Source organism: Coenobita brevimanus, chromosome 6 (genome assembly GCF_032717465.1).
Source record: "Coenobita brevimanus isolate Jiangsu-jjx chromosome 6, ASM3271746v2, whole genome shotgun sequence".
NCBI classification, from domain to species: Eukaryota; Metazoa; Arthropoda; class Malacostraca; order Decapoda; family Coenobitidae; genus Coenobita; species Coenobita brevimanus.
This window is the reverse complement of record NC_136959.1, coordinates 61,702,270-61,728,224: the sequence shown is the minus strand read 5'-3', so window position 1 is coordinate 61,728,224 and position 25,955 is coordinate 61,702,270. Positions and strand designations below refer to the sequence as shown.

The 25,955-nt window shown below is 41.6% G+C and overlaps 1 protein-coding gene across 1 annotated transcript in view; it reads left to right on the top strand.

Annotated features, from left to right (window-relative positions):
* LOC145401408 (uncharacterized) overlaps positions 1-25,955 on the top strand; it is a 205,482-nt gene that overhangs the window by 98,246 nt on the left and 81,281 nt on the right. The window contains exons 80-81 of the mRNA XM_080273750.1: positions 3,824-3,915; positions 6,744-6,814. Of these exons, the coding sequence (XP_080129876.1) occupies positions 3,824-3,915; positions 6,744-6,814 (163 nt within the window). The remainder of the gene's footprint in view (positions 1-3,823; positions 3,916-6,743; positions 6,815-25,955) is intronic.

The window sequence follows — 25,955 nt, the reverse complement described above, 5'->3', positions numbered from 1 at the left end:
CACCTTAATCCCTTATACGGGGTGGCCACAAACAAATCGCCTCCACGTTGCCCTGTCCCCCGCCGTTTCACTGCCCTGCTCCCAGTTCACACCCCCCTCTCTCATAAAGCTCTCCACTCCATCTCTCCACCTCATCCTTGGCCTTTCCCTCCCTCTCCACCTCACACACATACACTCTCCTCATCAGTCTCTTACTCTCCATCCTCTCCACATGGCCAAACCACCTCAATATGTCTCTCCTAATGCTTCCTATCACATCCACATCCACACCACAACGCTTCTTCACATCCTCATTTGTCAGTCTGTCTGTCCATTTGACTCCACAGGCTCCTCTCAAATAACTCATTTCCACTGCTCTCACTCTTGCCTTGTGTCCCTCCAACAACGTCCAAGCATCACTTCCATACATTAGAGTTGGTATCACAATGCTGTCATGTAGTAACTTTTTTCACTTCCATGCTCACTTCCCTGTTTCTTATCACTGCCTTCAAGGAACCAGCAACCCTTCTTCCTTGTTGTACCCTTTCAAGCACTTCACCCTCCAAACTTCCATCTTTACTCATCACACTACCTAACTATTTAAATGTACTGTACTCACATTTTCCATTTCCTCATCATCCAGCATCACTGTACATTCACTGACTTCACCTTTCTCTAAGACCATGACTTCACTCTTCCCTACATTCACCTTTAGATTCCGTTTCTTACACACTCTCCCAAACTCATCCACCAAGCCTTGCAGCTCCCCTTCATCTTCACTTAACGACACAGTATCATCTGCAAACAACAGTACTGGGAGTTTCCAAACACTGCCCTCTCTCATTTGGGCCACTTCAACATCCACTGCCCTACCTTGTATCTCTTTAAAAACCCCATCCATATACAGATTGAACAACCATGGAGACATAACACATCCCTGCTTCAACCCAACCTTCAAATGGAAAAACTCACTCAGTTCACTATCCACACACATTGCAGCCCTAGCACCCTCATACATACTCTTCACAGTATTCAGCAACTTCCCATCTGCTCCATATATTCTTAATACTTTCCACAATCCTTGTCTATCCACCCTGTCATATGCTTTCTTCAAATCCATGAAGGCCGCATACAACTTCTTTCCCTTCTCTAGAAACTTTTCCACTAAAGATCTAAGAATGAATATCTGATCTACACAACCTCTTCCTTTCCTAAAGCCTCCCTGTTCTTCTCCAACTAACTCCTCTGTTATTTTCCTAACTCTGTCAATAAGTACCCTACCATATACTTTTCCTATTACACTAAGAAAACAAATGCCCCTGTGATTACCACACACTTCTTTTTCCCCTTTCCCTTTGTACAAGGGAATAATTATACCTAACTTCCAATCCTCCGGGATTCTACCTTCCTCCCAGGGCAATCTGCACATCTTCCACTTCCATTCTGCTACTATCTCTCTCCCACTCTTCAGCATTTCACCACACACTGCATCAATTCCTGGGGCTTTCCCCATTTTGACTTTCTTCATTGCTTCCACAACTTCTATCCTACTGATTTCTTCCTGTCTTCTCACTTCCCTCCTTCTTCCAGCCATTCCCCAGCCACTTATTCATTCTCTATGTTCAACAATTCATTAACTTGTTCTCTCCATCTGCTTACTTCTTCTCCCTTCTCAACTAGTAATCTACCATTTTTATCTTTCACTCCCCTGCTAACTTCATTGCCACCCTGTCTGATTCACTTTACCTCATTCCAGAACATTTTCTTACATTTCCGCCACTTGACACTCAAATTCCTTCAAAATTCCTCATCCACTCTCTTCTTACTCTCTCTTACTAATCTTTTCACTTTTCTCTTCCGTTCTACATATAACTCTCTCTTCCGTCTCTCAACTTCTTTCATACCCCTATTTCTCATCCACTCACTATATGCTTTTTTCTTTTGTGCCAAAGCCATGTCTTCAGTCAGTACAAAATCCAAGTTGTTTGCCACTTCATATACATCTCACAATATAAGCTGTATCTTGAATCCCTTGGACTGTCCCTCGTATGTGTTACTTTCATTTTCATTTAGGATTTAATCACAACTTAAATGATAAAGTGCCCCCAGATAATCAGTGTGGTTGGAGTATTGAAATTGTTAGTGTGTAGTCCCTAGATTTGTTTTCAAGGAGCGCATAGCAAAGTACAGTACAGTACTATAGTACACTCTTAATTATCTGTCGTCATAATATCTGGCCCAATGCAGTATCCCATGTTGCTGGCTCAGCTCTATTAAAGCAATATCCAGCAAATTTATGCAATATCCAGTGCTGAAACGGGATGTAACTGGTGGTTCTGTGCAATATCCAGCATCGAGGTGTATCAACCGGCATGTTAATGGTGGCCAACCATCGCCATATTACTGGATTATTGTATCATGGCCACCTCTTATGGGATTATGGCATCTTGTAATAGATGGATAGATAGATAGATCATTATTGTATTTTTTGCTTAATTTTCATCTTTCACTAGTGGGATGGAGGGTCAAGACAGACAGTAATGCAATATCTGGCTCAACACCAGATATTGAGCAGATGGGGGGTACTATGCAATATCTGGCATTTTGCATCATTCAGCATAGTGCTTGGCTGAATTACCCTGGATAATTGAGAGTTTACTGTATCTGTACATAATTTGCTTTAGCTCTTAATTTACCTCTTTATTATAATTAGTATATTCTCTTGTCACCAGATGAAATTTTACTTTGTTTAGTAGGAACCATTTGGCACTGAATATGTTTAATGGAAAATGTTTCCCGTCCCCTCATTACTGTACAGTGGGTTTCTCATTCCATCCATCCATCCATCACCCAATCCTACCTTGCCCCATGAGGAGTGTAGGAGCTCGGGGCTAGGCATGTTGGTCCTGACATTTAAAATGAGAGTGACCAGCCTCACTCATCCCTGAGTGGCATTACGTGAGCAAAAACCCCAACCATCCCTTGGATATAAACCTTCAGCGGTTCAATCTGATTGGAGCACTGTAATTACCCACTAAACCACCAGGTGCCATAATTTGATTACTGTATATGGTTACCACCCAGCATAATAACTGGTTTCCTGGTGTACACAAAGCCATTTGGCTTGTCACTCAGTGTAGAGTCACCCATAAGCAGAAGAAGAGGAAACAATGAAAGAAAGAAAGACAAAAGAGGGAGTGTAAAGTCACCCGCAGGCAGAAGGACGGGGAAAGATTGAAGTAAAGAAAGACAGAAGACGAAGGAAGGAAAGGAGTGAGGAGAGGAAAGGGCAGACATCCCAGAGCAGCACTACATCGAGTGAGTGGATGGTGAGCGCCTCTAACTGAATAAAATTGTCTGGAAAAAAAAAATCATATTGCTGGGTTTAAAAGAGTCCATGAAAGCAGTACAGTTTAAAGTTAATTAATTTAGTTTACCCCATAGTGTTAGTTTTCTGCTTTTCTCCATTGATTTTGTCTGATGTGTGAAGTTTTAATTTTCAAATGATTTTTTTTTAATTAGCCTATTTGTATAGTTATTTGGTGGCAAATTGATGTTATGTTGCTATAATTAGGTGCAATTATCAATGAATCGCTGCTGGAGAGGGATGCCTTCACTTTATGGCACGGATATACTGTAATCAGTTAGCTCCACTGGCCAGTTGTATGAATGTTCCTCAGTTCCCTCCCAGTCCGCCAAAAGTCAGACGGTGGACAGCTGGTGGAACGTCATCATATAATCCACGAGGTTCACTTTCAGATGAGCCAATGGTCACAAAATCACCAACAACAATCAGTTGTTCAACTTACACTGCTTACTGAGACTGAACACTTACTTGATGCAGGAGGAGTATGGTTATGACACCAACTTCGACTTCTCCCACGAGACCAACAGCCAGGAGGAGGGATCGTGTGTGAGGCGGGACTCCCAAGGCAGGTGTGTGGCCTGGCCAGACTACTAAGCCATACTGACACATAAGCATACAGCACTCAGTATTTTTACCTCATTGATCTTTAGTGGTCATGGCTTCTCCTTTTCAGTTTTCGTACTTTCTTTTTAACTACTAAGTACATGCTTCCAAATCTATATTATTTCTCTGGATTTTTAGTTGAAATTCCATCTGTACAGCCTTAATATTGTGCCATTGTGACTATTGATGTAACAAAGACTACTTTTTTATGACTTCTTTGGCAGTGGTGCTCTTGTTTTTAGACATATTTTTTATAATGACAATTGCATGTTACATGAAATGGAGAAGCTTTCACCTTTAATGCATGGGTAAGTAAATCGTGCCAGGTTATATACTGGTAGCCTGTGTGTGTAGTTGACAAATTACCTCATAAAATCCTAATATAAATAGAATTTGGGGTATAAGTAATAGGTGTACTTTGTTTAATTTAGTTAGATTTGCACTGTACCTCCCTAATGTTTAGTGGAAGAGAGTAGTAAACTGTTAATGTACTCACCAGATTAAAAATATAGCATGTACTTTAAATATATATACTTGAATTATGATTGTACATGTTTAGGTAATACTATTTGAAGGTAGTAATATACAATACCCTCGTGTTCAAGACGGGTTTGTCCAAGACGTTTCATGTCCAAGACGGAGATCATAAATAATAATGAAAAATATTGCTGTAATACGATTGCATACGTCCAATATGGAACCAACAGTTCATAACGGCCCAAATCCGAGGAGAATACAGCTACGATGGTCTCACCCAGTCCAACATGGTTCCCGCGCCCGGGAGAGTGATGTGGTTGCAATATTGTCCAATAAAATATTGACATCTGGTCACGTGTTGAGCAGGCGGGGTTTGCTTTTGTCTCTCACCAGAGCATTATGGACACACTTACTGCATGTTACAGTCAGCATTTGCTCCTAGGTTATTGTCCCTCCTTACGTAACCATGCCTAGGAAACCGTCTGCTAACCCCTTGAAGCGCCGCCATCTACCTCAGGATACTAAGCTGGAGATGACTGAGCTATCAAGCTGGAGATAAGCTCAGAAACAGACACTTTCAAGGTGAGGAAATTTGTTTTGGTGCCAAAATAGGTCGAGGTTGATGTTTTTATGGTCAGTTTTCGAAGATTTTGTGACAATATTAATTTTTTCCATAAGGTCTTGTGTTGGTCCAAGACGTTTTTCGTCCTAGACAGGACCCTCAGGCGACAATATTACTGTCTTGGATGTGTGGGTACTGTATATTTATATGTAGAATCTGGTGCTGTATTGCCTTTTGTATACTAATAGTTTTTAATAACTAGATATAAACCAAGGGTTGTAGTGATTTTATGTTAGTTATAAGGTTGTGTTCAGTTAATAAAAACTAATATATGTAAACTTTTAGTTTGCTGATAAATGCTGCAGTAGAGTATGCAGTTCTTTGGTAAATGTTTTAATATTAATGAAATTATGAATTAAGTACTGTAGTAGTATTAAGCTAATTTATGTACAATACTTTCCAGCACCATGAGTGAATAACAGTATAAACTTGCTTCTGCATTCAGATTGTGGGATGTTTTAGCTGTAAATGATGCTATAACTTACAGTAGACCATAACTTAGAATTCACGACTATAAATATTCCAAACGACCAAAGCTGTTGGACTAATATTGCAAAATGTTAGTTATTATCAGGTTATTAGAAACCATATACACTGGACCCTGTTGTGTGGGTTTCACATTATTTTTGTACATACTATACTTTTCCAATTTAAGAGAAGGTGCTTTATTGATTTCCACTTTTTTTTAATAAAAGTGTACAGTTACACATTATTTGCCTGCAGCTCATTTAGAATGCATTTTATGCTGGATGTTCCCTAGCTGTGATATAAGTCCAGTAATAGAAGGAAGACTTTGCTTTACTATATAATTATGGCAACAGCGGTAAGCACTGCATTGGAATATATTTTGTAGGGGTAACAGATCATGGTGTGGTTAGATTTGTAGGTCCATTAATAGGGGCAAGACTTTGCTTTGGTATCTATTGTATGGAAACAATAAAAACACAGTCACCAGACTGGAATATATTTTCCAGGGGTAACAGAGCTTGGTGTGGTTAGTTAATGGATTTACACATACTGCTGTGTGGTGTTGTAACTTTGGTTTTTCCTCATTATGGAGAGTTGACAGAACTTCCCCATAACTCCAGGCACACAGCACCTATCTAGTTACACAAGCTCATCCTTTTTGGGTCCAACTCTGCAATTCAAGAGTTAACTAGTGCTGTCAGTCATCCGTACATGCAGTTAGTCAACACAAGAACTCTCATCCATAATCTAGCTTTCCCTCTGCCTTTGATCTTCGGTCTTGGGCATCTCAAAATGAGTGCATCTTGAACTTGACAATTATTATTATTTTTTTTTAATGTGAATTTTTGTTGGCTGTCAGCCTTGGGTTCTTTTCTTTTTTGTATTAAAAAGAAAAAAGATGACATAGCTGTGATGTATGGCAGAATAGGGAAAAAAAGAAGTCTAAAGCAAACTGATAATGTTTGCGAGATATGGAAGGGGATATCACTTGGGAAGGTGAGAAATATAAATACTGTAGTGAGAAAGTGAACAAGTAGAGTGGAGAGAGGGAAAGAGAGCAGGCAGAGCATGCAGCATCAACCCTCCCACTAACAACATAACAACATTGATCTCATAGGCTGGAGAGAGAGAGAGAGAGAGAGAGCTGGCTATAACATCACTCGGCCAGTCCGATGGAGTGACCTTTGTTTTGAATTCTGTGTTTACACAGATTTCACTCTCCTGCAGCCTGTCCGTTTTTGTACAAGCGATGAAGGGTGTGAGGAGTCTGGGGTATTACTTGTGTTGTAGCCTGTCAAGTCAGTGTTTTATAATGGACGAAAGGTTGGAATTTCCTGATGCGTTTTGAAGTTTGGGATTTATTTCATTTTTTATGGATGAAAGTTGGAATGTATTATTTAGTTTTGAAATTTAGTGTTTCATAGATGATGAAAGGGTTAGAATGTGTTCCTGTGTTTTGTATTTTAATGGTTATTTTGCTTATTAAACACTACCCATTTTCTGCTACCAAAATTATTTCCTGCATACATAACAACAGGATATTGACCCCCCTCACTGCCATAATGTCTTAGCCTGTTCTCCATCTCACCAGACGATGTTTTTCAGTTTAGGGGAGCCTTTTCTTTGTGGGGAGATTAAAAGAGAGTCAAGATATATAGCAGTGAGGTTGAGAGGGAAGGGCGAGGGTGTTGAGTGTAACAGGTAGCAATGGGGAATGGGATAGAGGGAAGAGGAAAGAAAGTAGATGAGAGAGATGAGAATGGAGTTGGGGAGAGGAAAGAGATGGGGAAGGGAAAAGAGGAGAGGAAAGAGGTGGACAAGGAAGTAGGGGAGAGGTGGGGCAGTGAGTAGGAGAGAGGAGAGAGGTGAGGAAGGGAGTAGGAAAGAAGAGATTTGTGGAAGGGAGTAGGGAAGAGAGACGTGGGGAAGGGAGTAGGGAATAGGAGAGAGGTGGGGAAGGGAGTTAGGGGAGAGGTGAGAGTAGGGAAGAGGAGAGAAGTGCGGAAGGGAGCAGGGGAGAGGAGAGAGGTGGGGACGGAAGTTAAGGGAGAGCAGTGAGGTGGGGAAGGAAGTAGAGGAGAGGAGAGAGTTGGAGAACAAGCAGGGAGAGAAGAGAGGTGGAGCAGGGAATAGGGAAAAACAAAAGGGAGTTGGACAATAAAGTAGGGGAAAGGAAAAATCATTGGGAAGGGACCAGGGGAGAGATACGAGAATATGAGAGAAGGGAGAGTGGCCAGAAAGTACAGAGCTGGAAAGGAAAGTGAATAATTACCTGTCGTATTTCCAAAAAGAGAGCAATTTTTTGAGGACACTCAACCCATACAGTGAGTGGCCTAGGCAGGAGGGGCCCCAGGCAGGCTGAGTTGAAGATGCTGATATAAAGATGCTGAAAGGGGGAAGGGGAGGGGGGCATTAAGGAGGGAGGAAAGGAGAGGAGTAGGAAGGAAAGGAGGAATTAGGAGAGACGAGTCAGAGAGAGAGAGAGAGAGGGAGTAGAGGCCCAAGAGAAGGTATAGGAGGGCTAGAAAGCATATGGGATAAAGCTAGCAGGAGATATCGGGCAGAGGGCTAAGAGTAGATATAGAAGAGGAGTAAGTGGTTGCTGGAAAGGATGGGGATGAGAGGAGAGGCTGACAAGGGAAGTTTGAAAAGAGTAGGAACAGGGAGATCAAGGAAGCGAGGAGAGGGAAAAGGAGATTAAGTATGAGAAGGGAGGTACAGAAAAGATGTTGATATGAGGATAGATAAATGAAGTGAACGTGAAGGGGGACGGAAAGAAAAGGAAGAGGAGAATATGAATAAAGGAAGGGAAAACAAGAAGCACAAAATAATGTGTGAGGAGCCGGAAAAGGAAGAGACAAGTGGAAGAAGGTAAGAATATTTAACTTTTTCAGTCCGATAGTGTATTATTTATTCCTGTTATCTAGGAAAGACTTCTCGAGCTTAAGAGGTTCATATACAACCTTCATAAATCCCTTCAGAACCAGATTCACTCCAGAGCTGAACAAAATTGTCTGGAGGTAGGAAGAGTTAAAAAAAAAAAAAAAGCTTGTCACTGGATTCAAGAAGACACAGAGAATTGGATATGTCAGGAGATTTGAAAGAAATGGGAGTGGTTTTACAGGGAAAGAAAAGAAAAAATGTTGAAATTGCAGACTGTAAGATAGAAGAAGGACGACTCAAGAAATAACTAAAGAAAATTTGAAAGGAGATGGAAGCAGGGGAAGAGAGAAGAGAAAAAGATACCACGGGAGGGGGAGGGAAGTAGGATTTGAAAAAAAAAAAAAAAAAAAGGTAAAGAAAAAGAAAGGTAGCAAGAAGAGGAAGGTAGGGAAAAAGGGAAAAGAGGTAGAGATAACAAAGAGGGGTAGAAAGAAAGAAGAGGCAGACAAAACCAAGAGGGTCAGAAAAGAAGAGATATAGAAAACAAAGATGGGGTAGGAAACAGGGGAGAAGAGATAGAAAAAACGAGGCTGTAGAGAAAGAAAGAGGGAACAAGAAAAATTGGAGAAGAGGTAGAGAAAACAAAGAAGGGGTAGGCAAACGGGAGAAAAATAAAGGTAACACGAAGAGAGAGAGGCAGGAAAAAGGGAGCGTAAGGAAGGTGAAATATTACCCACTATATTTCCTCCGCGTCAGAAACATCCCCTCCTAAACCGGCCGCCAGAAAGAGTCAACCAGCGCGTTAGCCATCGTTACCTAGGACCAAAGTGCCTCCTGGGATGAAATTATAAGAGAATACAGAGAGATAATGGAGAGGACAGGGAGACGGAGGAGATGAGGGGCTGGAGACAAAGAGATGAGAACAGACAGTAAAGGCCAGAGAAGGGCGCAAAAGACAAGGAAGAGGTGAAAATGTGAACCAGGAGACACGAGACGAGACGAGGACAAAGTCAGAGGAGATAAGAACGAGAAGACAGATGAGAACAGGGAGAGACAAAGGAGTTGAAAACCTTGACAGCAAGAGACTAAGAAGAAATCAAGAGACTGAAAAGAAAGCAAAAAAGAAAGAGGCAAGAGATGAAATGGGAACAAAGAAAACTCAGAAGCTAAGTCACCTGAGATTATAGAAGGAAAATAAAGACGGCAAGAGATGAAAATGAAGAGGAAAATAAAAGAGTGTAAGAGATATGTGTGGAGGAGAGTAAAGAGCGAGAGATAAAAATGTCTCTGGAATCACTGAAGCAATCGTAGAGACGGAAACCTGAGGAAGAAATGTCAAGAATTCTCTTATGCCACGGTCTTTACAAAGTAGGGAACTGGATAGGCTGTTATATTAATGTAAACTCAATCTGACTATCATTATGCAACCTCAATGACGCTAATTTATGGAGATTAACTCATTCTGAGGACGTTATTTGTATTTTGTTCTTGATACTTGGAGACATTTGTACAGGTATTAAACTTACGGTAGATTTTTCAGTGTAAAGGGATTAGATATGGTCACTGATAATCCCTGAACTAAACTTCTATTATCTCAACTTGGCCCAGATTTCCGTCGTTTTGCTGCTTATTTCACGTAGCTCGGTGGCAGAAAAAGACAAGACTGGCTCTAAATCACTTCTGTAATAGTTCTTCGGGGCAAGTATCACATTTTAGTATTAATCTACTGCCATAACTCAGCATTCAAGCTGGAGGGTTGGCAGATTTAGGTCAAATTAAAGTAAAATGAGTATAGTAGAGTGCATTGAACTGGGCCACTGCCACAACTTGGAAACTGAGACGTGGTTGCATGAAATTTGATGGACTTTATTAGGTAGGAATGGATCTCCTTGTTTACTTACGCAGTCGACCCTCCAGTCTTATTACACTTTGAGCCGGAAGGGGTAAGGATCTTCATCAAGTAAGAACGACGCACTATACTGTAGCCTACACGTGGGGAGGACTGGTGGTGGAGTTGTAGCGATGGGTGGAGGTAGTAGTGGCGGTGAGAAGGGCTGGTGTTAATGTGGATTTTGTGGTGGTTGTGGTTGTAGTGATGGTGGTGTTAATGGCGGTAGTTGTGGTGATGGCCTGATGGGGTGGTGGTGGAAGTGAGGACAGACGTGTGGGTTTTGTGGTTATAGTTGTAGTAATGGTGCTGGTGGTAGTTGTGGCGATGGGTGTGGTGTTACTGGTGTTAGTAATAGTATTGAAAATAGCCGGTGTTGGTATTAGAACTGGAAGTAGCTGGGGTTGGTGGTAGTAGTAGTACTGGAAGTAACCTGTGCCATTAGTACGAGCAGTAATAATATCGAAAGTAGCTGGTGCTGGAAATGGTGTTGGAAGTAGCTGGTGTTAGTAGTGTTAATAGTGCTGGGAGAGAGTGGTGTTGTTAGGATGGCAGAGGCTCGCAAGACTCCAGCTGGTGCGATAATGAGTCTCGCCTGTGTTTTGTGGCCTCTTTGTTATCTCCGTTTTCTTTGTGGCTTTTGGCGGGAGGAAGGGGATATTTCTGAGGTAATTTTTTTTTTTCCCACCCATGACGGTGCTTTTTAATTATTATTGTTTTTTGCTTGTTCCAATGTGTGTGTGTGTGTGTGTGTGTGTGTACTTTTGTAAATTGTTGATGTGCTGCTCGACTTTTTGTTTTGTGTGTGTGTGTGTGTGTTGTGTGTGTGTGTGGGTGGGTGTGATTGTGTGTGTGTGGGTGGGTGGTGGGTGGGTGGTTGTGATTGTGTGTGTGTGTGTGTGGGTGAGGGTGAGTGTGAGTGTGGGTGGGTAGGAATGGGTATGTGTCTTTTACATCAAAAATCCATGAATTTAACCACCGCAAGATGATGTCCCTTTCACAGTATTCTCACTGTCTCCAGACGATTTACTCAGTTCGAGAGAGAGAGAGAGAGAGAGAGAGAGAGAGAGAGAGAGAGAGACTTTCGAACTGGAGGGGTTAGTTACAGCCTCCATCAGCCTCTTCACCCCAAAAGGTCTATCCCAAGCTGAATAAAATCGTCTTGTGATAGCAAAAGTAAAATAGAAATAAATAAAAATACAGACTAAATAAAACCATGCCTCCCTCCACGGCTGAATAAAATCGTCTGAAGGTCTCTCTCTCTCTCTTTTTTTTTTTTTAATGGCAGCGTGGAAGTGATGGTAAGAAGTGCTCTCCTCCCCCCCTTGTTTTAGGCACGCAGCGTCTTCCTTTGTTCCTCCATAATGCACTGGAGAGAGAGAGAGAGAGAGAGAGAGAGAGAGAGTTAAAAAAAAGAATGGATAGATAGCGATAAATAGGCATATTAACTGAGAGACAGGTTGATAAATAAACCCTATGACTGCCCTTTTGCGCTTACCTCTTGCTCGTATATACCTTGCCCTTCACGACGCACGCATGTGTGTGTGTGTGTGTGTGTGTGTGTGTGTGTGTGTGTGAGAGAGAGAAGGGGGGAACCTGAAGCATAACCGCCCAAGTTTCAAGCCCGTAATCTGCTCCTTTTTTTTCTTTATCTTTTATATCCGGCCGGGAATTACATTTGCATTTAAAATTTCGTTGCCGCCATATGACTAAAAAAAAGTTTAGTTTGTCTTTGGAGTTAGGAAGTTATGGCGTCGTAGTTAGTAAAGTTCCTAACCGATTTACAGGATAAGCAAATCTCCCTGAGTTAGGTATGGTCAGTCTCTCTCTCTCTCTCTCTCTCTCTCTCTCTCTCGACCTGAAATTATTGTTCCTTTAGGTATGGTCTCTCTCTCTCTCTCTCTCTCTCTCTCTCTCTCTCTCTCTCTCTCGACCTGAAATTATTGTTCCTTTAGCTAGTCACGAGGGAGTGCCACGAAAACGATGTGAAAGAGGAGCATCCCTGGCTACCAGTGAAATCAGCCCTCCAGTCCTAGTACACTTGGCCATCAACTGAGCGTAAAGGAGTTAGGGATCTTGGTCAGGTAAGGTTATTGCACTGTAGTCAAGATAAAAGAATAAGTGAGCAAAAAAAAAAAAAAATGTGGCTGAAGAAGATTTGGACTGGACAGTGAGGTTTAGTTTGGACATGTATAGCAGGTTAAAGGAGTTTAGTGAAGATAAAAGTAAAATCAAGCAATCTCACACGTAAGCCAAAGAACTGTTATGACTGTGGCTTTAGGAGATTTGACGAATATATCTTCAGGCCAAATTAAAGTGAAGAGAGTCTAGGGAAGATAAAGGTAGAGAAATTTCATGTACGATTTAAGCAAAGGAAGATTTACGAATACTGTTCTAGGAGGCTTGGGGGATGAATAGTAGGGTTTGCTGTATATATACCTGACTGCTCATCCCACTAATGGAGTCGACGAGTTCATTATCTCATTCTGGTTATATAATGTAATTAACGGTTAACTGTGGCCACGAGTTCCAACTTCCATTAACCTTTTCATTATCACTTTTTTTTTTTTTTTTTTTTGCCAGACGATTTTACTCGAAGAAAAACTTTTATCATAAAAGTGTTAATGATGGCTGTATCGAACATCTTTATTCCGAAAATTCTACCCTTTCAAAGCTGGATAAAACTGAATGATAGCAGCGTCGGGTGTCTACTTTATTTATTTACCGGCAATGTGCTCAGCTTAGGAAAAACTACCTCGGACTGAAGGGGCTGCGTTGGAGTCGTATCGATCAACCACTTTTGTTTTGATACATTATTTTTCCCTATCATGCGTCAGTTGTGGTTCAAGCTTTGCCAGTATTAATGATTCTCTCTCTCTCTCTCTCTCTCTCTCTCTCTCTTTTACTTATTGCAGTATGTACGAAATGGTCTCTGCCGAAACTTGAGAACGCAGCAGTGTCCCGGCAGTCGATACCCCAAAATGGCGCCTGGGAACGTGACCCGCCAACATATTCGACATTAATCCGCCTAACTCTTGTCGTTACTCTGGGACGTGTACGCTCTTAGGAAATTTCAACTTTGAACGTGACATTTTCCATAGGTTTCGTCCACCAGTCGTGTGTTATTCCATCACTTTCTTTTTTAATACATTGCGTGTTTTGGTGGAAGAGTCGGTTACAGTAATAATAATAATAATAATAATAATAATAACAAAAGCACATCTTTGTCCTGTACGTTAGTTCGTGCGTAAGAATACATTATTAGGCCAATAAACCAAGGTTTCACCGAGAGAGAGAGAGAGAGAGAGAGAGAGAGAGAGAGAGAGAGAGAGAGAGAGAGAGAGAGAATCACGAAAAACAGAACATAGCCTCGATAACAATGATAATAGTCGTTCTTGTAACACTAGGTTCATCTGATACGAAAAGCCTGTGGACTGGAGGCTGTTGTCCTGCAGTCCACCATCCATCTTTCAGGGGATAGGGAGGGAACTAAGGGACGTTTGTATACCGGGCAGTGGAGCAGATCGGTTACGTCGGTGCCACCACGCGAAGGCGTCTCACTCCATTCAAGCAGAACATTATTTAGCCTAGTCGCCTGGCCTTATAATTAATGGTGATATAAACTCCGAGGATGCATAACGCTTGCCACAATCTCGTAATTTCACTCCCGCCTGTCACTTCTATTGATATTAATGGCGCTGGTCGTTCTTCAAAGCCCGGGAGCCAAGATTAAGTTTAATGATGTTACGCGCTTCGTGTGGTTCGGAGCTTCGGTTTACCTTCACCTGATGCGTAGGTTTCATCTGTGCTCTGGGTGCCATAGCAGGCTTCGTAGCAACCCCTCCATAGCGATTTATTTTGCTTATGACAGCTTTTTGCATTTTTTAAGTTCCGACCGCGAGATTAGTTTCGGCCGTGAGATTAGTTCCCGCCGTGAGATTAGTTCCCGCCGTGAGATTAGTTCCAACAGTGAGATTGGATCCGACCGTGAGATTAATTCTAGACCAGAGATTAGTTCCGACTGAGTTTATTTTCGGTCAGACATGAGGCCAGTACCATGCCGACCGAGCCACTGGGTCGAATTCTTAGCTCCTTTTCCTCAGCGATTTATTTTCCATATATATTTTTATCCTCTTGTACGTCAATGAGGCAATCTGTTTCGGTACCGAAAGATAAAAATAACGTAAAAGTGTAATGGGCGTAACAAATCGCCAATGAAAAGGTGTTACGTAGCCTACAATGACACGTAAATTTAAGATTTTCACTTCCTTTTCCCTTCAGCTCGAGGGCGTCTATACAGTAGTCAGTTTGTGTTCATGTATGGCAACTAGGCCACTTTCATGCTTAATACTGTCATAACTGTAAGATGTTCGATGGGCCTGAGTTATGAGACTGAAAAGATTTGGTTACTAGTCAAATTTATCTCCCAGTTGGACTATACCTGAACATCAACCAAGCTGAAATGGAGGAAAACAAACCGACTATAGACGATTTTTTACTAGCTTAGAAATACACCTCTAGTAAAGTTTATCTGGACTTTATCTAATCCCTCCTGTTTGAATAGGTCTCCGCTAAACTCCGCTAGAGGTCTATATTCCTTAAAATTAATCAGTTTAGTATGGTTGCACCTGTCTAGTATCGCTTTATGGGGATATACACTCCCCAACACAATGGCGAGGCAGCGACCCTTCAAAAAATAAAATATCAAGTACAAGAATTACCATCATCTAAGCGCTCTTGTCAATAAAGGCATCGGTTCTCGTACAACGTACCGCAAGCTACTTTATCCTCTCTCTCTCTCTCCAAACTTTCCTCATTACCTTCCACTTTTACGACGATAGTTTTTTTTTTTTTTTTTTTTTTCATAGGGAGTCCGCCACAAAGGTATTACAGAGTGGCTTATCTTCTACGTTCCTCCTGTGCTAAACATGGCGAGGAAGACTGTTTTTTTTTTTTTTTTGTTCATTTATTTTCCTAGAGTTAGTGAGGTAGAAAATGAATTTGAAGGTCTGATAGAGACAAGGAACAGATTTTGTTAATTTTGGGTCGAATGAAATTAAGGCATGCAGGGGAGTTTTGCCAGGTTGTGTGGAGATTTTAGAACCGTCCCAGGGGTGAGACGGGCTCTAGCGAGAGTCAATAGGTCGACAAATACACCGGTACCTATAGATAGATGAATAAATAGATATAGACAGATGGACAGATAGGCTAATATCTCAATACGATAAAGAAATGCTGTATCAGTTAGTCATAAAAAAACTGTAACGTGAGCTAACTTCCACCACCTCACTTGGTAGTGCTGCGCATAGTTCGTTCCCCCGCCAGATTGTGTTTTTCCCGTCCTCACCTGTTAGTAACACACAGTACAGTATCTCACACTGCAATTTATCACAGCTCAGTTAAATGGATGGCTTGGTACTTACTAGTTTTAACTTGATTACGAAGGGACCGGAATATGAGGAATAATCACTAATTAGCAACTCAGGGTAATTGTTTACCTGTAATAGGTAGTTTTCTGTCGTAAGTTTTTTTTTATAATAGAAGCGTTTTATCGTACATAAATTACTCGTTTTATTCACATGTATCCATTAAATTAAAAACACCATAAATGTACAGAAAATATTATTTATGTCGTAAACAACTGGTTTTAAAAATCCTTGTTTGACATCGTTTAAACAGAGGAAGGAAATGTTGAGAGATGTGGATCATGTGGTTACGGATGCCCGGGAGCAGGTAGAGTGCGTGCTTACATCCAAAGAGGAGGGTGTGCTTGGTTTTTCAGCAAGCATATGGTGGCGATTTGAGTGTCACTGCGGTCATACAGTGGTCAGTGTGTACTAAAACACGTACAAATAACAGTGGAAGTAGAGAACTCTTGAAAGTCACGTGCAATTGATTGAAAACGACTTTATTGAAGTGATGATGTGAGACGCGGTGCAGACCGGCCTACGTGACGCGACCATTGAAACACTGGATGACGGACGGTTTGGGAGATTCAGCAACTTTATGGGTTTGATCTGGGCGTAACTGTGGTTCGACAGTGTTCAGTGTGAACTATAGTATGTTCTAGAAACAGTAAGAACAGGGGAATCTTGAAATAATGTATATATAAGCAAAATAACGAAAGTGGGTATTGTGATGACGCGTTGCAACTTGTGGCCAAACTTATTGGAACCTACTATTGAAACTGTGCGAGCTGCTAATTAAACTGAATTATCATGAGTGTTTGATGTCTCTTGAGGTGCCATGAGACGTCCTGGTGCAAGTAAAAGGATCTGCACCTTTGGCGGTAAGTGGTAGTTCATCTTAAGTTTCCGGTGTGTTGTATCGTAGTGGCGGCGTCACAAAGCTAATCTCCGTTTTCTCTCCGTTTTCTTTACATGTTGGGGTGTTGCTACCAGTCTGACTTTCTGTATACTGTATTATCCATATAATTACTGAACACTTTTTTTTGTCTATGACTTAAATGGTGTTACATTAATTTTTTCCGTCTCGTAATAATGTAGTTATTTGGACACTGGTCTTTACTATGTAGAGTCGTACACATTCTTCAGTTTTTTTAAGTTTTATGATCCCAGTTTTATCAATATTATTTCTCATTTCAGAGATGGTACAATTTCTAGACTTTACTTTTTTATTTTATTAGAAAAGGTATGAATGTTGTATTAAAACTTAAGATCTTTATTGCTTGGTTTTTTATAAATATGCGTGAAAACTAAATTGAACTTACATTGTGTGTCTTATTTACATTCTTGCGTATTAAGTTCGCAGATATTATTTCTGTTATCAGTAATATTTAATTTTTAGAGGAAGAAAGTAAAATTCAGGTTTTACAGAATTTCACAAAAGCACTTAGCGGTAAAAAACTGCATGATTACTAACAATGCATGATGCTCAGGATAGAGACTTAAAATAGAACTCGTTAGGATTCATTTTTCCTGTATTAATCGGAGCATTGGATGCTTTATGTAAGTGTGGTATTGAAGTGAGTGTGCAGCTGAATGGTCTCTCTCTCTCTCTCTCTTGGCCCAGATTTTCGTCCTTTTGCAGATTATTTCACATTGCAATGAAGTGGAATAAGACAGTGGTACGGCTCTGCATCCTTTACGTAGCACTTCTTCGTCATGACTGGAGCTGTATTCAAACGTTAATCATGTAATAGATCAGCATTCAAGCCGGAAAGATGGTAATTTTAAGCCACGTTAGAGTGAATGGAGTCTAGGCTCTGATGATTACTCATTTCACTTTAACAATATCTTCGTCTTGAATGCTGAGACAGCCAGATTAACACCCGAAAGATACTAGTCACGAAGAGGTTCTATAGAGTGGGCGTAGAACCGTAGGCAGTGGGGTCACCAGGGGTCAGATTTTGGGGGGTCTGTAGTCCTGGTGTAGGTAGAAGGGGAGGGCGAGCGAAGCGAGCCTATGCAACTGGGGGGTACGGGGGGGGGGGACGTCCCGGAATTTTTTTTCGGAAATTGAGCAGTTTTAGGGGCATTTTTGAGGCCTATAGATGAAGAAAAAGTAAAATAAGGTCTCACAGGCTATTAATAAGAAACTTATAGGACACATGAATATTGATGGGCCTAATACCAGGTATCAGTAAGCCTTATGATATAATGTGTACAAGGTAATTGTATAAAGCTTCTGGCACCTCATTCCCAATAACAGCCACTTTTTCTTGGCACTCATCTGAGTCATCTTTGGAGGTGCAGGTGCGAAAGAATTTCCTTATGTCACCCTGTCCCTGAAATTTTTAAATGACCTTTTCATCACTTGAGTGGCTGCTGGCTGATATCCGTAAATGTGTTATTGTAGAATAGCCTACAAAAGGGAAATGACTTTCAGTTCTGACAGTCGTGTCGACTGAACCAAGTACTGCTACTCTTTGTGTAGAGTATAGGCTAGATTTCATATCTGTAAAAACAAAAATGAACAGGTACAGTGAGGTGGCTAGCAATATACCGGAACGTAGTAACGTCTATACAGCCAATGAAACCAATACATTCAAATAAAACCGAAAACAGCACATGATTTAGCCACAGTTCACAGACACTTCTCAGTGTAAACAAACATTCCGAGTTCCGATGCTCTGAACATTCGAATTTGTGAAAAATTGCATAGATCAGATATTTTAGACTGCATAATCCAATTTTAAAACTCCGTGATAAATATATACCATATTATATATTGTAAATATATTATAAGTCTGATAAATGTAATACAATCATGCATTCTTTGTGCAATAAATATATTTCAAAGAAAACCAAGCTTGGAAAAAGTATATAGGAAACTAATATATTATACCTATTATGATTTGAGTCATAGGTTTACGTAAATTGTGAATAACTAATCACATTATATAGCTATAAATAATATTGTATTAAACTAATATGGATGCACGAATAAAAGTGGATTGGCGGTAGGGGGCTGAGGGAAAGCTAGGTGGGTCAGTGCCGAGCTGCAAGCATACTATGTAAGCTGGTTAATTTTTATTATTATTATTTTGGGGGGCTGCAATTCTGGGGGGGGCTGAGTCCTTGATTTGGGGGGGGCTAAGCCCCCTAGCCCCCCCCTGGTGACGCCACTGACCGTAGGATTTAATTTTTCTGTCCTTGAATAACATAAACAAGCTGAAAAAGGATGAAAATCTCTGCCTCAAAGAAAAAAAAACAATAGACATAATTCCTGACAAAACGACAAAAATGTATCAAAATTCCGTCGACTCACGTTGTTAATGAACCCAGAAGCTTTGAATAATACGAATACACTCATTTGCCACTCTTTTCGCCAATTACTTCTACCGTGCACGTCAAAACGGAAATATGTGGTCATTAGCTGTATCGGTTTTTAAAGCTGCCGCGCGTTCCGTATTACACCCTCTTTCAGGCTGGCTCGTGTGGGGTATATATACTGTAATACAGTATATTGATTGATTACGTTCGGCTGGTGCTGGCTTCCTGGTGTACATATTGATTAGATCCTTGATGTTTTCCCCAGTTTAGGGAAGAATATTGATGGTTATTGTGATCATTGTCCAGTGTTGGGCAATATGTATACGATACTGTACCGTAAAAAAAAAAAAAAAAATGCAGTGAAGAATTTGCAGTATTTTTGTGAGAAAAAAGAAAAACGGAAAGAATACAGTCGTACAGTTATTATATATTTTTGTAGAAAAAAAAAATTGCCAGTCATTTCTATACTGAACTTTCATTAAATACGGATAATCACTTTTCAGTATTGACATTCCGAACTCTACCTTTAATCAAGTACATTCGTAGCAGCTGCAAAAGTAAGGAATACATCCATGAGACAGCAGGGTTTGTGAACATTAAAGCTAAATTGGATAGTGAAGGAATTAAACAAGAGTGAATCGAATTTTTCCAGGTCTTAGTCACTCTTAATCCAAATATAATCGACTGGAGAGTGTATGATCAAAAGATAAAGGCGGTAGTGTATTGCCGTTGGACTTAAAGGGTTAAAAATGTCGAGGAACCAGATCGTGGTCAGGGATATGGACCCGCCAGTTAAAGTTGTAGTTGTACGGTACGGTTAAAGATGTCTTCATTCTTCTCCCTAAGGATAGAGTGTCTTAATTACGAGTAAATGAGGATTGCCATACTGTACAATGCAAAGTGAAATACGATACATTCAGCAACTGTCCATACACTAACCAGAGTATTAATGTAGCTATATCGTAACTGAAAACTCGTGGCTACACTTTTACTGCTCCAGATCTGCGTATAAGAGAGAGAGAGAGAGAGAGAGAGAGAGAGAGAGAGAGAGAGAGAGAGAATTAATCATAGTTGTCACCGTAGTCATTTAGCTAATTTTAAGTCTTTTAGCCGTACCTTTGATCACCTGAAATTATTGGTGTTAATTTAAATATAACTTAAGCTGACAGTGACACAAGTACCGTGAGTTCTTATCTTCCAGGTGCTAAGGGCTCGTGTAGTCAGATAAGCTACTATTTTACATTATGGCAGCCACTTTTCACTACATGGCCATTGTCTGGGGTTAGCTGGATTACTAGGCTTGACTGAGTATTCTCCACCATGAAGGGGTTAATGGTGACAGTATTAACACTTTGACTTCAGCGACTTACTCTCAGTTGAAGAAAATTGACTGGGGTTTGTTTAGCCAGTAGAGAAGACGACCATGTAGAGGTTTATCGGAAAGTGCCATAAGTACAGTTGTTGTTTCTTGAAGGGGCTGAAATATTCTTAATTAGACCATTGTTTTTTTTACACCTTTCATTACAGTACTTAAAACGTTTAATACACCTGATAGAAGTACAGCTGAAGTCCTGATGTAGAAGTTATTTTGTCAAGGCGTTACATGTTTTTGTGATGAAACCGCTCTTAAGTCCTGTACCGGGTATTTTAGTTTTTGTATTTACCCCATTCTTAAACTTCTACACTACGGTACTTAAAGTTTTATTTACACTACTCTTCAGTCTTTAGCACTGTTTTATTACACTGTTTCAAAGCGCTTTTGGTAAGCTTAGTTATTACCCGACAGAAGTGATGTTGGTGCGGTAGTTGTTTTCCTCGTGAAGGTGTTGTGTTTTGTTTTGCGAGGCGGGTGCAACTCCAACCATAGCCCTAAGAACACACAAAAGGAGGCTGCTGCACGCTTACCCATTGTTCCCACTCCCTCTAACTCACACTAGATAACAATGGAAGGCTCCGCTGTGTTACTTTACTGCCACACACAGTCGCTGCACTCTGGCTTGTCATACACACGTACACATACAGTACGTACATACACCTGATTAGCGCGCGCGCGCGCGCGCGCACACACACACACACACACACACACACACACACACACACACACACACACACACACACACACACACACACACACACACACACACACACACACACACACACACACACAGCCGCCGACAACCTGCATTTGTAGATTACTTGACGACCCTGCCGTTTGTAGGGGCCGACCGGATTCCCCTCCCCCCGACTTTTTTTTTTTTTTTTTTTTAATACCTTACTACCCGTATTTCGGTTAGAATAGTGACCAAAATGTCTCAGAATTTGTCATAGTAAACAGCGTATAAAGCCTAAAAAAAAAATGTATATCAAGGTGGTGATATTTTCTCCCCCCCCCTTTTTTAAATGCTTGCTGCGCTCACCATCCTCCTCAGCAATTTTAGGTTAGGTATGATAAGAAAAAGGTCAGTTGTATCCGACCCCCACTTGTGTTATATTTTTCTGTATCTTTGCTGAACCAACGTATGTTAATTAGTAGATAGTTTTCATTTTCAGATTTATAAGATATATATACCGGTAGGTAGTTACCGTACCGTAATATATTAAATGGATAATAAAAATACTGCAAGCTGTGTATGGCTCACTTCTAAAATAATAAGCTTTTTGGTCGTGTGTGTGTGTGTGTGTGTGTGTGTGTGTGTGTGTTTAATTATGCATGAATTTATTTGCCAGAAAACCAAAATAAAGAACCTCTGCCTAAGAGGGGAGATAGAGGGAAGACAGGGGAAACACGGGAAATTAATGAAGATGAAGGAAGAGTATGCCTGGAGAGGCAGGTAGACTGATGGTATGGAGGTGAGGTTAGAGGGTGGGGGAAGGAGGTTAGAGGTGGAGGGACAGGGAGGGTGAGGTATAGAGGGAGAGAAGTGTAGTGTGTGGCGGGTTGAGGTGGAGGGACAGGGAGGGAGTGAAGTGGTGTGTGTGGAGGGTAATGGTGGAGGGGCAGAGATGGAGAGGTATAGAGGGAAAGAAGTGGAGTGTGTGGATGAAAAGATAGCAGTGGAAAGAGAGGAAGGAAAAGTAGCAGGGAGAGAGGATGTGAATGGGAAAGGTGGAGGGAGAAAATCAGGAAGAGTTGATGGAAAGGCAAAAAAGGATAGAGATGGAAAAACTAGGAGAGACAGGGAGGACAGAGATGGAGGGACAGAGAAGGACAGGTGGAGGACGAAAAATGGAGCGTGTGGATGGAAATGCAAGATGGAAGACGGGATAGGGATGGAAGGACTAGAAGAACGAGGATGGGTGTGGATGGAGAGGTAGGGGTGGAAAGGATAGAGGGAGGGAAGGGAGGAAGTAGGTGGCGAGGCAGACAGGTAAGATAGACTAGTCAAGACTAATACTCAAAGCATTAATCCCGGATAGGGTGGCCACGAACTGCCTTCACGTCATCCTGTCCTTTGCCATCAGGCAGCCCTTTCTCCATCCCACATCACTCACTCAAACCTCAACACCCTGTCCCTCCAGCTTATCTAGCCTATAATATTAACGCAGTCTCTAATGATAAAAGTACCTTACGTAAATAATAATAATGATTAATACTAATACGGTGTCATCATTATCAACAACAACAACAACAACGTGAACGTATCCAAGTGTACCAAAGCCAAGGCCGAAGCATGGCCGAACGACTATGGGCCAAAGATTTCTGCTCCGCCTCCACGTAAAAGAACTAACGTGCGTGTGTGTGTGTGTGTGTGTGTGTATGTGCCTGATGAGAAATTGATTTTACAAGACCACCTTTGCTCTCATAAAGGTGACGAACTCTTCCGGGGCTTAGGGAAGGGAGGTAGGGGGATAAGGGGAGTGGTAGGAGTGGATAGAGGGGGAGAAGGAAGGAAGATAGAGGAGGAGTAAGAAATGGAAGAAGGAAGAAAGAGGGGTAGCATTATAAAGAAGGGGATGAAGAAGCGAGGATTAAAAGGGGAGGGGGAAGAGGGGGAGAAGGTACGAGGAGTAAAAGTGGATGGAAGAGGGAGAGAAGGGAAAAGTTGAGAAGAAGAGAGGAGACTTAAAAGGGAAAAGGAATAGAGGAAAAGAGGAGAAGGTGGAGGGGGAGGAAGGGATGAGAGCGGAGGTAGATGAGCGAAGGAGGGATTAGAAAGGAAGGAGGAGGGGGGGGTAACAGGGGAAGGGGGAGGGGGAAAAGGGAAGAACGAAGGAAGAGGATGAAGTGGTATAGGTAAAGTGGGGGAGGAAGGGATGGATGCAGATGAGGGGAAGGAGTGGGAAGAAGTAATGAAAGGTAGGAGTGTGGAGGGGGGGGGTAAGATAAGAGGAAGAGGGACGGGTCATGAGAGAGGAGTGGAGGGGGGGGGTATCTGTCCTTTCCATCTCTTCCTCATCCATCCTTTCGTTAAAATCTCACTCTCTCTCTCTCTCTCTCTCTCTCTCTCTCTCTCTCTCTCTCTCTCAAATGATTCTTCCAAATAATTGTGCCCGTCTTTCAGTCTTCTCTGCCTCGCACCATTTTCTCTCAAACTACTTCCCGTTTTCTTTGTAATTGCTTCCTTCTTTTTCACCCGTATCTTTAATCTTCCTCTCCAATCTTCCCGAGCAGCTCTTTCCTTCCTGGCTCTTCCCTTCTCTTTATCCTCGCCTTTTCTCTCTTCCTCTCTCTTTCTTCCACTCTGGTTTTCTCATTTTGGTCCTCTTCCACTTTCCTTCCTCCCTCCTCTCTCTCTCTCTTTGTTTCTTTCTCTCCTCCTCTCCGTCTCTCGCCCCTCTTCCTTTTCTCAACTTCCCTCTCTCATCCATTTTCTCTCCCTCGCTCACTTTTTCTTCCCCTTCCTGTCCCCTTGCCTCCCTGTCTCTCTCTTTCTCTCCCCTCCCCTCCCTCCTTTTCGTCATCACCCTCCATCTTGTTCCTCTCTCTCTCTCTCTCTCTCTCTCATTTTGTTTTTTTCCATTGCTATCTCATTCTCCATTAATTTCTTTTTCATCCAGCTCGTTCTTTTTTCTCCTCAGCCTCTTCCTCATTCGTTTCTTTTACCATCTTCCCTTTTTCTTCCCCCTCCCTTCTTTCTCCTGCACCACGTAGGCTATTTTTCTCCCTCATCACTTTATTTTTGCCTCTTCCTCGTTAAAGCAGTTTTTTTTTCCTTTCGTGTTGTTCATCGTATCATTTATCTCTTATTATTTCATCCCCCCCCCCTTTTTTTTTTTCATATTAGCCATTTTTCTCCATCCCTTTATTTTTCGTCTGTCTTCTTTCCGTAAACGCTAAGTTCATATTTATTCCTTCCTTCTTCCACACTAACTTCTCCGTATATTTTCTTCAATTTATCTTCTCCATTTCACTCACCAAGAATGCCGTATTTAAATTTTCTCTCTCTCTCTCTCTCTCTCTCTCTCTCTCTCTCTCTCTCTTCCTCCCCATATTAACTTATTGGTTTTCTCTCACAATTTTATTCTCTTTCTTCCTTCTATCATCTCTGTTGCACCACTCGCAGTTTTTCTCTCCCTCTTTCTTTCTCATTTCCTCCCTCCTTCACTGGCAGATTTTTCTCTCCCTCCCTGTCCCTCATTTTCTCTCTCCTGCTCCACTTCCAGCTTTCTCTCTCTCCTTCTTTCTTCCTCATTTCCTCTCTCTTGCTCCACTCAGTTTTTCTCTCCCTCACTCCTTTTCATTTTCTCTCCTGCTCCTCCACGCCTGTCCTGGGAAACAGCTCATCTCTGAACCATTTATCTCCGCTACATCAAATAAGTAAAATGACTTGGAATGATGACACCGAGGTTAAACAGAAGAGGGGAGGGGAGGGGGGAGGGAAATGACGAATTAAAATAAGGGGGAGGGAAGTATCGGATGACTGAGAGGGAGAGAGAGAGAGAGAGAGGAGATAAAAATAGGTGAAGTGATGAGGGAATTAATGAGTAATAATGGAGATGTGAAAATGACAGTGGGGAAGGGGAGACAGTAATTGGGGGTGGAAATTTTGGGATGGCTGATGGGAAAAAGGGTCAATATAGTGTATGTTGGGGTTTAAGGGTTCCAAAAATACAATGGGTGAATGAAGGTAAATGACGAAGGCAGGGGTGAAGTGAAAAAATAATGGGGAAAGAAGGTGAGGGTGTGATTAATGGGGGGAAAGAGTCAATGGGTGTGGGAGGTTAACAACTGAGGGAAAATAATGGGTTTAAATAGTGGGGTACGGGGATCAAAATTCTGGATGGGGTCGGGTGGGAGGGGGTGCTGTGATCCCTCCCAGTCAAATGTCTTCCTTCCCTTGTCTCTGTTCCTAGTCGATATCAGTGGATCTCTCTCTCTCTCTCTCTCTCTCTCTCTCTCTCTCTCTCTCTCTTTTCTCCTACCACATTCAGGTAGGGAAGGGTCGGGCTTTTCTTGTTACCCTCCATTGAAGAACTTCCTATCGGCAGCATCTCATTGTGTTGCGGGGACGGCCGGCAGATTCTTCACTGTTGTTGTGTGTTGCGTGGGCTGCTGCTTTCCTCGGCCCTTTATTTATAACTGTGTGTTTGTTGTTCCTTTTCCACTTTTGCCATGCTTTTTACGTTTTTATCGTTTATATACTTACATTATTATTATTATTAAGCATTCATTTTCGCTGTAAACAAAAATGAGAGTTTTTAAAGTGATGAATCAAGTTCTTCGGCAGTTGTAGTTCCAAAATCCTAGAACACACACACACACACACACACACACACACACACACACACACACACACACACACACACACACACACACACACACGAATATTTTACGGGAATCCTCGTCAATTAAAACCTAAGTTTGGGCATTTTGTTCCATTACTGGGTCATGTTGGAGGCTTGACACGGGGGATCTGTTAAATGGAGGCTTCTATATGCTCTCCATTTACTGATGTACGTGGATGGCGACTTTTTATGTTTTTTTTTCTTTAT